Here is an 18,063-nt window from a genome sequence, read left to right as displayed (position 1 = left end):
GTAACAAATCTTTAAATGTAGCCCTGCTTCAACAAAAACAAAGCCCTGATTAATTTCGTATTTATCTCAGCAGCTGTTTCAAGGAAGACCTGCCAGATATTGATCCAAATATAGTAGACATGCAACAACAAAAGGGGAAGAGGGTAAATGGGTTTATATGAAGGCATCATTTACCAGCAGAAACTTAATAGGAATGTGAAAAATTATAATATTCGTCCTCCAGATTTGGCTTTAACAGCTGCAGTCATACATTCTTGGACACAGCTGTGTTTTATATCTTTGCTATCCGAATGAAGACAGGAAGCTTCTCAAATAGTGTTTATTTGATCAACTAAATAGAAGGACAAATGCCTGCAGAGCTTTGGGTCCCAGTTCTGGTCTAGGGTGTAATGATGTCAAGATTTTTACCTGGGTGGGGGAAAGCACAATCCAGTCCTGCTGAATCCTGACAGAGGTACCATATGGGACCTGCACCTCTCACAACAACTCTCAGGAGCTCACAGGATAGTGGTTACGTATTTGGAAAAGGTTTTTGTACACCTAACTGGTGTCTGAGTTCTACCTTACATCATAATACAGCAGAATTGCTTTGACTTCCAAGGCTTTTTTCTTAGAAGTAAAAATTGAATACCAAAAGAAGTTACTTGCTTGAGAATAGCAGTAGCACCCATTCTGGCACCAGTTAGCTTCTGCCAAAATATTTGGGGTTTTGTTTCTGTCTTTCTGTTCCCTCCTGTTGACACAGGGCCAAAGGCGGGAGTTGAATGTGGACATTGTGCAGCCCACACATCTGCATTCTTGTGCCATTTGCAATCACACCTCATGTCCCCTAAGAGCAATGGCTGGAAACCAGAGACAGGAGGTCTGTCTCTGACCAGACCTCACTGACTCCAAGTCTTTTTACAACATGTCACTGATATTTCTGTAGGTCACTGCTTTATGTCCAGCACCAGCCAGTGTGAAACTGGCTTTGATTTCTTTCTTTCTCTCTCTTTTTGAAAAAAAAAGTGAGAATGAGTGATTCCTTTTCAGCACTGAAGGAGAAGAAACAAATCTATGTCACGGTAAGGAAGAAAGGATTAATTGGGAATGGAGGCTGAGTGAGTGTTTCTCCTCTAATTACAAAACAGCGTTGTGAAACCAAGTCGGAAAATGTACAAAGGAAAACTTAGGATGAAGTCTGTCTACCTACAGTCTTTTAGGTCACTGAAGTTCTCCGGTGGGAGCTGTCTGTGAATTGTTACACCAGAGTAATTTTGGTATATAGGATGTAGTTATATAGTTATATAGGATATATATATAGGATGTGCCACAGTTACTAGGGGATGTGGGTGACAACTCAGGCTGATGGTGTGAAAGTTCAGGAACATAGATGGTAACTGTGCTAATCAGCAAGGTACATTTGGCTGAGAAGTATTAAACAAAGTAAAATGTTTTAATAAGTAATGCTGATTCAGGAGTGCTTGACAAACAGGTCTACTAGAAAGGACTTTATCTGGTCCTCTCAGTGTATTGGAAAGTGTTATGAATATAGATGGATGACTGTTCCTATTGACAAGGTTATCTTTAGGCTCATCATGGTAACATAGAACCAAAGTATGAAAGTCATAAGTGATGCTGATTATAAATGTCCCCATCTAGCTTCACTTTCGAGCTGAGTAAACAAACCACAGACAAAATGAATAAGAAATTACAGCTGATCAAAAATATCAACATGTAAGTTACTGAAGTGATCCTTGGCACATTTTGATATGGAAACTAGGCAGTGGAGTTGGTTTGGTCCCAGTATGAAATGAGGCCTTTGGAATAACAGTCTGTGCTTGGAGGCTTTCAGAGACCTATTTTTCTCCTCTTCCTCTCCCTTTTCCACCCTCAGCTTGTGAATCAGTTGGCTAACTACAGCCACATTTGCCAAAGGAGTGACCATCTCAAATATAATTAAGTTCCTTCAGATACTGTGCTTACGAATTGATGCTTGTAGGGCTACTTGCTATGCTGAGAGTGTCTCCTGACAAGGTTATGCTGACCCTCCTTAGAGGAGATCTTGCTCTCACTGTTAACAAATCATATTTGGAACGAGATGCTATACATGGCAGATCTGTGTGTTTAGTGGTCCAACAGGCATGCTAAATGTGCCGCTTTGTCATTAACTCATGACTGCAAAATGGGAATGGAGATATGTTATTTCAGCTAATCAAGTGCTGAAGCTTCTAAATGCCAGAAGCTTTGGCCAAACCATAAGGATGAAAAATACACATAATCAGTGATAGGTATTTGAAAGATTAATCAGAAAGCATGAAGTCCTTAAATTCATTTGGTACCCAGCAAGTCAGCTCTTGCCAAAGAAAATACAATTTAGAATGTGCCTGAATTAAAGAGGAAATTTGAGAAAATAACCTTACAAAAGTACCCTAGAAACCAAAATAGAGGCATTTATTTTGACAAAATTATCACATCTGCTTCTGAGTTTCAGTTTTATGCCTTCTTTTTTTTTCCCCAAATCCAGATTGTAAGTATTGTTTTCACAAATATTCCTGGGTATTTTTATTAATCATAGAAGCTGGTCTTTGTCTTTGCTTAAAAGCAGTGTAACAACTGAAATGACATATCAGCTATCAAATATTTTGTGCTCACCGTTGCAAATCTAGTCCAGATGAGCACAGCCAAAAGGCTGATGGATATCCCAAATACCTTGATCGGAGTGTTTTTCTCCAGTTTCTGGTCAAATATCAATACCGGAAAAAAATAAGCACCACAATCAACATTAATTGCCATCCTAAAATGATTACTTCTGCATAATAGATGGGCGGATTGATGCTGTGTCTTGGGAGCCAGGGATAAGGCATGTCTTGCTCAGACAGTGTAGAGGAAGCTTGATGGCTACTGATGCTTTTCCCGATCAATTGGTGAACTGGGAAGGGTTTGAGTTGTTGCTTTTAAACTATAAATTTAATAAGCATGGCTAGACTATTGAAAAGGAACCTAGGGTCATTTCCTCAATACATGTTGAGGTAACTGAAGAAAAATGACTGACTGTCAAAGATGGCAGATCTTCACAGATTGCTCTGACTCACCAGACATTATGGGTGTTGCATTATGCCTACTCAAGGCCAACTCTTTTAGGACCCTATCAGTAGCTGTAAATATTTGAATATTGCAACTTAAATTTTTGGCCTTTTAAAGTTTTTGGGTTTTGTAAACTAAATTGCCTATGAGCTGTCCCCTCATTTACATAAGCATTTTGTAATTTCACATATGTGTTCAGCTGTAGTTTTGCAGGCTGTCATTACTTATTCTTTTTAATTCTTTGGATTTCCATCTATAGTTTCCCAAAGAGTAATTTTTTTTTAATTCATTCTAGACAGCTGAAAACTGTAGTATAGGTACCTGGAGACCTCCACCAAGGCAGGCTTCTTAGGCAAAGACAGCATGGCAGATGGTACCTGCTCTGAAGAGCTTGCAATCTAAATAATTTTTTTTATCTCCCTGGTCTTTCTCTGAGGTGTTAGTACCTGATTAGTATCTGGCTGTCTGCTTGTATAGTATGAGCACTCTCAAAGGCACACCTCTCTACAGCATGTTCAGCCACTGAAAGCAGAAATAATGAGCAGACAGCTTTCTGGCTTGCAACAGTTTAAACACTGTTAAATAATAGTTTTTGACAAGCAGGTTTAGAAATCAGGTGCTAATTTTCTGCAAAGAGTCAGAGAAGGACGTGTGGAACTATCACAGTGCCGAGGAGATCAAATTCTGTAGATGAGACTACACACCCACAGGTCTTGTTACAGGTTAGTACCATTTGTCTCATTAAAGACAAAAATTGCAAGCAGAGACAATTCTGCAAGGCTGTGAGCAAGGTTCTTGGAACAGAGTTAGATTTGCTCAGTGTGATAAATACCATCCATTTGTACATTATCTGTACTGTAACTGACAAGAGGTACCCATCTTCTCACTTATTTCACTTCATACAGGAACTTACATGCCTCTGTGACCAATCAAGTAGGGAAATCCTCTTTGTAATTAAGAGCATTGTATTGAGTGTTGTATTATTACCGAAATAGTTGTTACTTCTTGATGTGCTTTGAACCTAAGAAATCTATGATTATTCTTCCTTTCCTCCTTCTCCATCCCTGCATCCTATCAGTTTCATACTTGAAAATGGACTAATTGGAAGGAGTGTGGATGGTGCTGGTAGGGAATGACAGCTTATTACCTCTTCCAGGGCAAGAATCAGGAAATATCTTGACCCACACCCATGGGTTGATGTCCCAGTCAGGCTCACAGGGTCAGTGTCTGTTCTATGTCCACCAGAAAAAAATTAGGGAATTATTGCCCTTTCTTCTTCCACTGAAAACATACTGTGAACTCTCAAAAAACTGAAAGTTTTGGTGATTTAGGTTGGTTTTTGGATTTGCTGTGGAACATTTTTTCACACATGCGTACTTAGGTATAGTATGGTGAGGGGAATGGACAGCAGTACTGCCTGCTCCCTCCAATGCTTCTCTGCAACTCCAGACTCTGCAGAGGCTGTAAAATTTCAGTAGACACGGAATCCAGCCCATAGTTACATCTATTAGTTCCCTATCTAGACACAGAATCCAGCCCATAGTTATATCTATTAGTTCCCTATCTGGAAAATCTATCTTACTGCAGGCTGAACTTCTAGTCATGGTGGTCTGTAATCATGGGTGTCAAGATGATATCAACACTGTCTGCACTTTGAAACTGAGGGCAGGGTCTGATTTTGGGTCTGTTTGGGTCTAAGACTTTAGTTCTGGTTCATAAATGGAAGACTTCAGAGCCTCAGGACATTCCTGTTCTGCTTACTGGAACAGGTTTTTCTGTGGTTCAATGGTAAGTATTAAGTTGTGATTTTAGATCAGATTTGGTAGGTTGTCAGGTTGCCAGCAGCCAAGGGGAGTTGGAATGAAGTTGCTATTGGCTATGTCTCGCTGTGGTTGCAATGGGGGGTGGGTATCTAGTTAGTTATATCAGGAAAGACAGACTGCACTTACCTGATACTGTGTCTGCTTTGGGGCTCTCCAGGTGTCCGTGTGGCTCCTGGATCTTTTGTCAAGTGTTGGAAGAAAAATCAGTCCTTGGAAAAGTCAGTTTGGCAACATGTGAGAAGTTACTGAAGATCCTATAAAGCTTTGCAAGAAAAAACAAAACAACCCCCCCCCCCCCCCCCAAACAGAACCCCCTTCTATTCATTCCTTTCTGATTTTGTTCTTTGTCTCAGCTCTCGTTCCAAGGGCAAGAGGCAGTAGCACCAGCAACAAAGCTTCTTTTACAGCCTTTTTTGGCATTAGTTATGGAGGGATCAGATGTCTGACCTTTCAGCAGTAGGTAAAAGGAGAATAAAAAGATCTATATTCCCAACTGTTTGGAAGTGGCTGGTCTCCCTAGTTTTTCACTGCGCTGACTGTTGTATGCGGAGGGCTCTAGATGTGCCAATAATATTAAGGCAGAGGACCAAGCTTGTTGGCTTTGACTGCTCCTTTCTGGCTCTAAGTTGAGACTGTTCAAGTTGGCATGGGGTGGTCCTTCTGTGCACAAATCTTTCTAAAGGTCACCAAGGACTTTTAAGTTATATATGTTAATCCAGAGTGGCTCCTATGAAGGATATCTCTGTCGTTGTTCTAGCCCAGAAACATAGTTATAAGCTTTATAGAGTTGTTTTCAGTGAGATTATATAGGAACTGGATCTTATTAGCAGAAAGAGTGCCTTAAGAAGTTAAAGAGGTATAGTGAAAACCATCCTGCATGTTTGTACACTGAGAGTATTTGTGTGGGGGCTTAACAGTTTCTGCATTCTGACCTTACTTAGCAGTATCTGCCCTCACCATATATCAGATTCATACTAGTGATATCTCTATTTTAAATTACCTTACGTATGCCTTTATGTCCACAATATTGATCCTATTTGTGTTGATGGCCAACTGCAGAAAGGTCAATGGTGCTATACTCCTATATTAAAGAGCATTTCTTGTTATGCACCTCACTGTTGCATTCAATATGCAAAATATGCTCATGTTCTGCAATGTTCCCCTTATTTCTCAACTGTTCTTTCTGTTTTCATCTTCCTTCCTTTCTTCTGTACTTCCTTTGTCTTGGCAGTTTCTCCCGTTGAAAAGGTTGTGACCTCCATTCCACTTAGAAAAAAATCAAAATTAGATCAATAGGTAGACTATTCTGGCATGTTTAATGCATCACCAATGAATTTTACTCGATTTACTGTACCAGTGGTACTACTGGGGATGAGAAATTTCACGTTCTGTGGAAGTGCTTGAGGCCTAAATCAGATCCCATAGTTCTGAAGACTTCAATGCCATGCATGGCAGATCTATCAGCCAGAGCCACAGACGCTTCCTGTATCTCACCAAATGTTGGATGCTGCAGATGGAGGATGGCACTTTTGAGCCAGCCCTCTTTTTCTGAGGGACAGTGCTATATCCTTGGAAAAACTATGCTAAAAGCTGCCCAGATTTTACTTGAATCAGCATGTCCTTTTATACTCTCTCCTCTCCTGAGGAAAAAAGGGACGATGTGTTTGCAAGCTAACACTGTGGTGCTTAGGGGCCCCATGTGTTGCCAATGATGAGGCCAGACAACTGTCTTGAACTTTTGAGAGAGGAGGTGCACAGGCTGGCAGAAATATATGACTGCAGACTGAAAAAGATCCTGCAACATTTGGAAGATCAATCAGGAGGGGAAAGGGCCCCAATTTTAACAACGCACATGCTGAGTCACAAGGACCTTTCTTTCAGGGAATGATTGCCAGGCACTTTGCTGGAAGTTTCACTTCTAAAAACAGCCCCTAATGGGCCCTCTAAAAATGAAGGTACCCAAATTTACAAGTAGCCAGCAATGTTAAAGCACAGGACCCTGCTTGTTGGCTTTGGCCACGGATGAGTTCAGTATGTTGAAAGCAGAATCTGCTGATAAATAAATAGCTTCTATACAGACACATTTGATGGTGTTTTCAATTGTGTGTAGGTATGTATGTTTTCAGTGAAAATTTGAATTACGTGTATTTGGGAAGTTAGGGATTAAACTGTAATATGTACACCAGTATTTCATATAAATTAGATTATGGTAAAAATAATATAGCCTTTCATATAGCCTTCATATTGTACTGTCTTTTGCCTTTTACTTTGAAGTATATCATTCCTTGCTTTGCTTCGAAGTGCTGAACACTAGCAGCAAAAGTGAAGTCTCAGTGTGACTGTCCACAGTATTAATTCTCTTGATGTGCTTTTATTCCTACAGCGAAGATGTTTGTAAACGAGGATTCACTGTTATTATCGATATGCGGGGATCCAAATGGGATTTGATAAAGCCTCTCCTAAAGACCCTCCAGGAAGCCTTTCCTGCCGAGATCCATGTTGCCCTGATTATAAAACCTGATAATTTCTGGCAGAAGCAGAAAACGAACTTCGGCAGTTCCAAGTTCATCTTTGAGGTGAGCGCCCCATGGAAGATCCATGGTAAAGGGTTTATCTCTGATATGAAATTTTCTTGAGGTAAAATAAAAAAATCCCAAGCCCTGTGACTGAGAGAAAAAAGGACATCTGAGGATTTTTTGCAGGAGTGGGCTCATGCCCAGGCATCAGATTGCCTCCTGAGCACATTAGTGGAATGAGGTGCATGTTTCATCTCAGAGGTTCACATGCACAGTTCACTTTGGGGTTTTCTGTGGTTATTTTTGGTGGTGTTGCATTCAGCCCTTCTTTTGTTTCTCGTAGAAAAATTCCCAGCAAATCAATTGATATACTAAAGACAATGTTCTCTATATACTAATGTATGTGTGTTAGCTGACCTCTACCCAATTTCAGATAGTTTTGGGGTCTTTTAAAGAAAATAAATTTATACTAAATTTATCTTTATATTATCACTGCTTTGCTTGAGATTTACAATTCAGGGGTAACATTAACAACTCATGTTAATAAGAGGTGCCTGGGGCAGGTAGTTTGAGAAGTAAACAATATACATACCCGCAGAATTAAAGGGAATTTTAGTTTGTCATTGGGGAAGACAAACCAGCTGTGTTCTCTTAGTGCACTTTAGTTTTCTGTGAATTTCAGCTTCTTGCCCACAGAGGGACAAAGCTCAGGTGCACAAAGTGCTCATACATCAATCATGCCCAGCCATGTATTAGTCATGTGTTGTTGTGGGGTTTTTTAATTTGCTGAGAAACAATTCTATCATCAGCTGTCTTACCAATCCATTAATTTCAGATGCTCAGATTTTACCTCTCTGCAAATAATGAGAGAACATGGCCTATAGTTTTAATGTTGACCGCAATGGAAGGGTGTATTTAAGCATCTATTTAAGATTTGTTGAAGTCAGTATGACATAAATATGTCCTTATTTTCAACCTCTTCTTTAATGCATTCTTGAATTGTAATGGGAAACTAGATTGGTGTTAAGCATTAACAAACTGTTACATTGTCATAATTTAAGTATTTGTACATTTTTCCCCCTATCTCACAAAAAAACAGGCAACTTATACATTTTTGCATTCTTTAAATGGCTCTTCACTTTCCTTGGCTGCTTATGAGGACCCAGCCATGCAAAAAACTTCGAGTCCCCTATGCACTTTTGAAAGCAAGGCTTCCTTCAGTATAGGTTTATGTCATCCAGACATTCCTCACACTTAGTGAAATCACCACTCCTAGCAGATGTGACTGCCGTTACAATGCACTGAGATTGGCAGTGCTGCCTGTGGGCAATGAGAGGGACCAGGGCAGTAGGAAGGAGCAAGAAGATGTATGGATACAGAAGAATATGGAGCAGGATGGAGCCTGTGCAGAGACTAGCAACAGAATAGCTTTTGGGGATGTGGAGCTTCTGTTTGAAGTATACATATGGGCACTAAGAGACAGTCCCATGGTACCCTGAGACAAAACAACTTATGCATGTTTATTCAATGCTGAATTTCAATCCTCCAGAGCTTTAGTAAGCAAAAACAATGTTCTCCTGAAATTTCAAAACCTTGAAGCAAAGTAACAGAGTTCAAAAATATACTTTTAGAACATTTGTTTGTTTTAAAATTGAATTGATACTTTCTGGAGGCTTGACATGTTTCTTATTGTGTGGAGTTGGTGTGGTGATAAACTGTGGTCAAGGTATTCTTCATAGTTACAGCTCTTGAGTCTATTGTGTTAAAAGCTCATTTGCTGTACGTGCTGGCTTGCAATAAGGGTATCTGCATTCCGTGTGTGTGCCTTTGAGCCTTTGTCTGCTGGGCTGGTCACATGGCTGGCTGCAATAGTTCACAAATCTTTGGACTGGAGGAGGAGATTCAGTACTTTTGCTGGTTTTGGACCACCCACAGGCAATCAGAACTGATAAGTTCTTCAATTCTGTGATTTTTATAAAGATTTCTTAATCTGTGATCCACTATACCGTAGACCCACTGCATTATATTTGCTACAGAGCAAGGACTTCTGTTTAAAGGGTTCTTGTGGATGCTGCTGCTTATTGGTAAGCTCGGGCTCTGGGGCAGCTCATGCTCTCTCATGAGAACTGTGAGTATTAAATAAGCATCACAGGTCAATATGACTCACATTTACTTGATTTATGTGGGGGAGCACACAGGTACCCTCTCTGCTCTGACCCATCATGGTGGTTACCCACAGCTGTGGTCAAACACAAGGTCTTTGGCAGAGACAGACTGCAGTGAGAGGCAGTGGCTTTTCAGCTTAATGGAAGCATTATGCATGTGCCAGGGCAGAGTATGACCCTTGGCAGTGGCTAATCATCTGGATTTTGTGTTGTGAGATGCTGGCAGAATGATTCTGTGTCACAGTCCAGAGAGTGAAGCATGCCTGCACATCATCACACAAAGAAAAGAGAAAGAAAAAAAGGATTTTGTAGAAGTATGTGGACTCCAAAGCTTCCTGTCACTTTGAGGAATGGACCAGGCAGCTTAGTTAGCATTAATTTAGAGGTGCCTTCAAGATTATTTTCTTTCTCCTGCCAAAAAGATTTAAATAGTGGGCAGCACTCTTTAAAGTGATTTCTAAAAGGCAGACAAGTGATATCTGAGAATCAGCAACCTACCTAAGATTGTTTTTAAGAGAGTTTCAAGAAGTCCTTAAAGAAACAAATCTCACTGAAGAAATTTGTGAAATGAAAAGTCTTTCTGCTATATCATCATGTCAAATTCTGTTCATGATAAGAGTGGTGGTTGCATTAGCTTGACACACTGCAGGGGGAACGCCCAGATATTAGCCATGAAAGGAAGTCTTTTCTTGACAGGCAATTAAACTGTAAATTGAATTATCTTCAAGGGGCCAGTGTCCAGGTCAAGAGGTTTAGAAATCTGAAATCCCTCTGAAGCTACCTACTTACCTTCTCATTGTTTGTTGGCTCTTTCCTTTGTCCTACACCTTGCCCAAAGCAAAGAACACTGCAAGAAAGTTTTAAAATAATCTTTCTGTTGAGCCTAAATTCAATACAATCCCAACTTTAATCCACTGCAGGATGCCTGATATTTTCAGATGTATACAAATTGGAAGAAAAGACTATTATTAACTTTAAACCAGTGGGCAGCCTGCTATTTCGGACATAATTCAGGATAATGGACAGGACTTGAGTTATTTTTCTTTGTAGATGACTTTTACAAGGTTACTGTGATTACTGGGTACCTCTGCTTCTGAAGAGCACAAACTCTGACATTCTTTAGAGGCCTGATCTTTAGGGGATAGTTGTGCAGTTAGTGATGAACACCACAAGCCTTTAAGGGCTGCCGACTTGGGTGTTAACACAGCTGCACTGAAAATCTGTAGTAGCATAAGAAACCCTATGCTCACATTTCAGAAAAAAATCATTTCCCTGAAACACATGGGAAGAGCCATCAGTTGTTGCCTCCTTAAACTGTAAACCACTTTCCAGGCACCAGCTGCATTTCTCTATCACTGATTACCTAGCCTGACAGAATTAAAAACATCTCTCATTGATTGTGCATGATTGTATGATTCATGAGCAGTACTTTCTATCAGCAATAAACTCAAATTGCTAATACTTCAAGGAAATTCCACTTTCACATTGATTTTGGCTTAACTACATTAGAAATTATTAATATGAAAGATATCTGCTTGTGGTAAAAGCCAACTGGAATAATCTGGAAGAAAAAAACCTAACATATCCTGTATTTTGGCAGGTTGTAATACCTGCTTTAGTTCATATGCCTAAAACTTTTGTAGCTGCATAGCTGCTAGCCTGAGTGTAACAGAAGTAGCAGAATCCCTGTAATACCATATACCTGTTTAACCACCCAACTGCTTTAGTAAGAAACCTTCAGTGTCCAACTGGGTTAAAGCAATCTATGGCAGAAGCACTCTCATTATATGTATTTGATTGGCAGACCAGCTGAAAAAGATAGACATTATCTCAGTAAATAGCATGTCTTTTAAGAAATAAATAAATCAGTGCCATTAATAGAAAATTTTTAAATCCAATTGATTAATCAAAATTAAACTTAGTCCTCAGCATCTTTTACAGCATTCCTTCAATTATGTATTGATGAGGAAAATAATTCCTTCATGCCATTTATGGATTGCACTGTTATTTCTGATTAGACAGTCACTGATTCAAATGCTGTCATTTTCCCTTCCTTAGACAAGCATGGTATCTGTTGAAGGCCTGGCAAAACTCGTAGATCCTTCTCAACTGACAGATGAGTTTGAAGGATCCTTGGATTACAACCACGATGAATGGATAGAGTTGCGTGTCTCCTTGGAAGAGTTTTTCAACAGCGCCATCCATTTATTATCAAGGCTGGAGGATCTCCAGGAAATGTTGGCTAGGAAGGAGTTTCCAGTTGATGTTGAGGGCTCAAGAAGGCTGATTGATGAGCACACACAGCTTAAGAAAAAAGTGATTAAAGCTCCTGTGGAAGAACTGGATCGTGAGGGCCAGAGGTTATTACAATGCATAAGATGCAGTGATGGTTTTTCTGGTAGGAACTGCATTCCTGGAAGTGCAGATTTTCAAAGTCTTGTGCCAAAGATCACCAGCCTTTTAGACAAGCTGCATTCGACCCGGCAACACTTGCATCAGATGTGGCACGTCCGCAAGTTGAAACTGGACCAATGCTTTCAACTCCGGCTTTTCGAGCAAGACGCTGAGAAGGTAGGGAATGATCTGTTCCTTTCATACCTTATCCAAGACTTTCTCAAGGACACTGTGACCATTTTTTTCTATAAGAAGCAACATGAGGTATTCATCACAGGTGTAAATCTCATGTTGCCACCAGATGTACTTTATGTGACTTGTGAACCAAATTCACTGAATTAATTGTAAGCTGTAGCAGGCATAATTATATCCAAGAATAACGTCTCTGTGTCACTTTTGATGAAAGCTAATCTGCTTTTTTGTGTCACAATGGGTACATTTGGTAGACATGAGCACAAGAATCAGGCTTTTTTCCCAAGTTTCTTTTTACTAAGCTTATGAATATATTTATCTGCATGTCACAGCACGTAAAGAAGAATGATTTTAAGGTTTCAGTCAGGATGATTATTGTTTGCACCTCTTGTGAGGCTATGGGAAATTCGTAGTTTAAATCCTCCTAATTGTTTTCTTAACATTTTCAGTTTCCCTTTCCTAAGAAATCACAACAGGATTTGCAACTGGTAAAATCTTTAGTAATGGCTTTGCACCAAGGACATGGCCGCTTAGTTCCCACGGCGTGAGATCTGAGACTGTGTTTAGGTTAAACATATAAACAGACCAAGACAAAGTATTCTGAAATGACAGCAGCATGCAGTATGGCTGTTTTGCATTAAAAAGCACATGAGGATGGCATTTGAATTCATACCTGACACTCAGTCAAGATTCAGGCCAAGGTTTCCATTCATTGGCACGAGACTTCATTTGATAAATATTTAGCATTAAACTATTCCATAGAGATGGCATTGCAACTTCATATATCTTAGGTGTTTGCAATGTAGTGTATTAGCCTGAAAAGCACACAGGGGTCTCAAAATGAAATACAGTGAACAAAAGTATGTAGAGTAGCAGACACACAGGTAAGTAACATGACTTTAGAAAGCTGTAGTTTAATGGGTGTGTAGTACCACTGCAGAGTTACATCCCCATTCCCTACCTCTACAGAGGATACTCATTCAGGAACCTGTAGTAGATAGGGAAGTCCCCTGCAAGCAGAGCAGCACAGCATGTCATGTTTATTGAAAAGACTGGCTACTAACCAACTAGAGTTCCCTAACCAGGTCTCATACACACCACCACCTACAAGCTTCAGTTACACACAATAAAACAGGCTTCATACTACTTCCAGTATTGGTCAGTTGTTTGCCTCTGGAAGCACACACAGGTTCTGATTTTGCCTAGTTAATTTTAGAAAACTGTTGTGCTGAGTCTTGGCAGTCTCCCTCTCTCAATGCAGAAGTGCTTGACATCTTGTTAGGTAGTTTCGTGAGAAATCTCTGCTGCACATTTAAAATTCCAGACCACAGAAGTAGGGTTTTCTCAGTAGAAGGTACTGAGCTCTCGGACTCGTGTTTATCTAGTCTGTATATCCATCAAAAGCACCAATCTCTGAATCTTCTCCACCTAGTGTATGATCCACTTGTTTCACAAATGTGTCTGCCTGGACCGAGGAGGAATAGCAAAAGAAATGCAGACCTCATCTGCAGGGGAATCTCATTGAAGATGATTTTTTTTCTTAATCAGCTGCAAATTAATATTATCATTAAAACATCAGGGAGAAGCACGTTGCTGAAACAAATCTAATCTTTGGAGCAAGACGCAAGAAACTGTTTCTCAATGCATGTACTAAATATCTCTAAGGGACGCTAGGACTGAAAAAGCTCCATCATTGTATAATCAATTCTCCTATTGGGAAAACCTTGAATTCAGATGAGTCCTCCTAAAATCAGTCAGTGCAGCATCACAGAAGAATGCATAAGAGCAGAGGTTTTCTTCCAAATGCTACAATCTCTTTTTCTCCATTTTTCTTGTTCCACGTGCTAGAAGTTTATTCACTGCTGTCCTTCCCAGCAGTGGCTGTATTTCAGTCAGTGCTTCAGTGTGGATTTTCAGTTTCTTTTAGATTATTCAGATGACCACTGCTTGCTTACATTATTACTATTATTATTATTATTATAACTCATAATATTTTAATAATTAATTTAGGAGCTGAAGGGCTCCCATATCAAGCCAGTGTCTGAGAAGTTCTTGTTGCCAAACATTGTCCTTGGAGAAGGAAGTCTCCAGTATATTTTTCCTTTCTATCCCTTGAACAGGCATAAAAGGATGGTAAGATGCAAGTCTGAGCACTGTGGCAGGTACTTTGTGTTATTTTGAGGTTGTTAAGTGTAAAGTTTAGGCAAGTCCCTAGCTAAATGAAACTTCTGAGGTGAAGGAGGAGGCAGTGAGAGTGTGATTCCTGCCTTTATAGCACTGGCTGTCTCGAGCAATTCCTGATTGACACAACTGACATTTTGATCTTCTCGAAATCTCTTATTCATCCACCTCACATTAACTATTCACACAGTCTTGCTCTCGCTTTTCTGAGTAGCTCTGCATGCTTTTTTCTTGAGTACTACACTTTCCCAAATAATAGAAAACTATTTCTTGTTTTATACTCTCAAACCAGTGTTTTTAATCTTTTCCCTTTGTGAGTCCCTAAAATTCTAGGGAAGGTTGCAGATCCTTTTACTTCACATTTCATACATGTAGACTCATGTAAAATATTGATGTTCTTATTCTCCTCAGCTGCCTTTTGCAGATCTCTTTGAAGCAGTCTGACCATCTCAGACTGGAAAGTACTTGTCTCATAAAATGTTCAGAGCTAAATCCAATCTGAGCAGTGTCTCCACTGTATAAATAGCCACCACAGTGTGTCTGTGTATTGAATTTTAACGTTTTCTGGTACCTCCATTTGCTCAGTTGCACTCTACCCTCTGCAATTAGGTATGGTAGCAGAGCCAGAATGGTCTTCATCTCCTGGGGAGAGTCACAGCTCTTTCCATATAACCTGGATATGTCATTTAGTGCTAATCAAATGACAGCTCTATAACCCTGTGAAAGCTCAAACTTCAACAAAAATTCTGAATATAAATAAGGGTTTAGGGGCTTTTAAAATACCTCTGTATACTCATCAGGCTATATTTTAGGAAACCTGTTCTAATAAGGAGAAAAATGGACAAGGATTTTCCATTTTCTAGACACCTCTGATTTTGAAAAATTTCAGGTGTCCTCATTGCCTGGAAAGTTCTTAAAGATGGGGCAGAAAAATAAAAAAGAGAGAGGGGACAACAAGATGGAAAAATACACAGTACTTTAAAGTACATAAATTTTTGAACCCCCTGGTATTAAAATACCCCAGATACTCAAAGCAAATTAATTCACTTTTCCCCCTCCTTATAGATCTCCTCCATTGAAACATTAACAAATGACAGTCACTGCTTGGACAAATGAATTATTCAAATTACAGGTATTATAATTTGCAGGAGGTCTGTATGGTTGTGTTCTGAGCAACTCATTTTATTGGCAACATAAGGAGGGGGTGGTGGTCTCACCCTGGGCTCGTGAGAGAGAGCAGAGCTGTCTTTGGAGAAGCTTTGTCTCCAAGTCAGGCCTTTAGGGTTTAATTTTCCTGTGCAGGGGCCGAGGGAGAGGAAAAGTTGGTCTATCAAATAGGTGCAAGCAGCGCAGGGAGATTGAATGCCCAGATGGGAAGTGGAAGCTCTGTGAAGCTCAAGTCACCAGGCAGGTCAGCCGTGTGGGGAGCTTTGGCAGGGTGGTGTGAGGAAGTTCACATGCTGTGCAGTGCTGACTGTAATGATCTGCTGATAAATAACACATTTCAGATGCTGGTGTAGCCTTGACCCTCACTGCTCAACAAATTCATTCCTCACCAACTAATATATACATATGTACGTACATATATATAAATATATAATTTTGAAACGAGAGCTGAGGCTTCACTGTGTTTTTACTGGGTGACAGGGAAAATATTTTTAGCCATCAGTAACATGCAAAAATGTAGCCCTGTCTAAATTGAATATTGTTTAAAACAAAAACCACAGTCAGCATAGATTCAAATATTAGAACTATCTGAGAAATGTTAATTGGGTGGTTGAAATCTGGACAGTGGGAAGGATTCAGGCAAGAGTCTACATGTTTTGCACTTGAATGAATACCAAAAAAGACAAAAAATTATCCCTATACTCTGCACTTTCCAGCTTTTCTGGAAATCATTTGTAACTGGCACCCAACTTGACTTTTGTAGGAATTTCCCCATCATTTTGGGTTGCTTCCATATCAGTTTTACTACTCTGGCATGCATGTGAATGAAAAACAGCTCTCATGATGTAATCAGTGATGTCCACATTAAGTATAAACAATATACTCATCAGCTGGACTGAACAAAAGATCCCTACTGTAAACTTGCAGCACCAGGAGAGAGAGGCGGCTGCCATCATGTCATCCAGGTCAGCCTTTAATGGGAGACAGAGGAGACTCTGCATGTTCTGTCCGTCCTCACCTCCTGTTCTCCTGCCTGGCTTTCTACAGACTGCACTACACAAATTCCAAAAGATGGCAATGGCAGTTAGAAAATGCCACAAGTGAATTTCCCTGGGAGTTTGCAGTGGGAGACACATTTTATTTGGATAGGGCCAGCTTTGTAGAAAGTCTAGTGGCAAACCACAAGCCACATCTAGCCTTGAAGCAGAAGGGAAGTAGTAGGCTTACTGTGAAAACCATCTGTGTTTTTTGTTGTGGAGCAGACTATGGGAAGCTGTGCTGGCTGCTCGGGGTTGCTGTAGTGCTGCTGCTCTGAGGGCGGTTACAGTGAGGGGGAATGCAGGACATGGCCTGCAGCTCCTATCCCACAGCAGCTGCTACTCCCATTTACCAGGTAATGTGACCAGCCTGGAATGACAGGAAGATTTCAGTGAATGCAACAGTGATTGGAATGTGATGGCAATGCAAAAGGTCATGTGATAGGGGTCAAGTTTGGAAGTGGGTGGGAGTGAACAAAATGTTTGAGTTGGAATAGGCTGGAATAACATTTCAGCAATTCTGCATCCCACTCCTTGTCAGCAGTGAGAAAATCACAGGTACACCAGCAGAGAACTCCTGTCCAGTGTCCTATTCCTAATGGAAGTATTGGGAATAATCCTATTGATTTTCAGCAGAAGCATAATATACCCTTTAACGCTTATTCTGAAGTTCCAGGTGAAATTTAGGGGTTCCTGGTTTAGAATCTAACAGCACTCGACTGAGTTAGTCTAGAAAAATACAGAGAAGCTCCTACTCCATAGCAAAATCTGTGGGAGAGAAGTTATCTCAGTATATTGCCATGCCCATTCTATGATTGGAATATTACACCTGCCAAAGGGTCATGTTCCTCAGAAGGAATGGTCAGCAAGCTAATCTTTGTCAAAAAAGATGCAGGATGACTTTGATGGAATAATAGAACACAAAATGTGGAAATTTACTCAGTGGCTTAGTAAGGAAAAGATGGCTTTAAGAAAGAAACATTGGTATTTTGATGTTTGAGAGAAGGGAAACTACTGGTGCACTTGTCGTTGTATGATACATATCCACTTTAACCATTTCATACATTATTTCCCCTTATACTGCACTTAAAAATTCTGATGCTGTGTGTTCTGTAATAAAATGCATTACAAATCTGATGATATGATCCTTCTTGCTAATAGGAGGCAGTTTATTTTATTACATGCCATTAAGTAGAGCAACTGTAGCTGCTCCTTTAGTCAAGTGATGCTGTGTGGGGAAGCATTTCCTAGAAATGGGGCTTTAGCTGACTTTCTGGAAAAGCAGCATAAGAAAGGTTTAAAATATCAGTGGCATCTTCCTTCTTCATTTCCCATCACCTCAATGTTTTATTCTTCTAACAGTGCCAAAAGTCCCTGGAAGTGATAGGCAAGCAGATGATAGAGTTCTCCCATTTACAAAATGTCATATTAACCCTTAAGGATGTGTGTGTAATGCCCAAAGGCATAGCACCTGGGACAGGCTCCTCTGCCTGAGATAAAATCCACTTAGTGAAGGTCCATT

At 40.1% G+C, this 18,063-nt stretch overlaps 1 protein-coding gene across 4 annotated transcripts in view; it reads left to right on the top strand.

Moving 5' to 3' along the window:
• Positions 1–18,063, top strand: part of KALRN (kalirin RhoGEF kinase) — a gene marked incomplete at both ends in the record, with an annotated part of 502,255 nt that overhangs the window by 195,871 nt on the left and 288,321 nt on the right. For all 4 annotated transcript variants that reach the window (XM_084264735.1, XM_084264736.1, XM_084264734.1 and 1 more), the window contains 2 exons: positions 7,273–7,465; positions 11,629–12,141. In XM_084264735.1, coding sequence (XP_084120861.1) covers positions 7,273–7,465; positions 11,629–12,141 — 706 coding nt within the window. The remainder of the gene's footprint in view (positions 1–7,272; positions 7,466–11,628; positions 12,142–18,063) is intronic.

This window comes from Gallinula chloropus (genome assembly GCF_964237585.1).
Source record: "Gallinula chloropus genome assembly, chromosome: 5".
NCBI classification, from domain to species: domain Eukaryota; kingdom Metazoa; phylum Chordata; class Aves; order Gruiformes; family Rallidae; genus Gallinula; species Gallinula chloropus.
The sequence above is the reverse complement of the archived record's forward strand: the minus strand, read 5'-3'. Positions and strand labels throughout refer to the sequence as shown.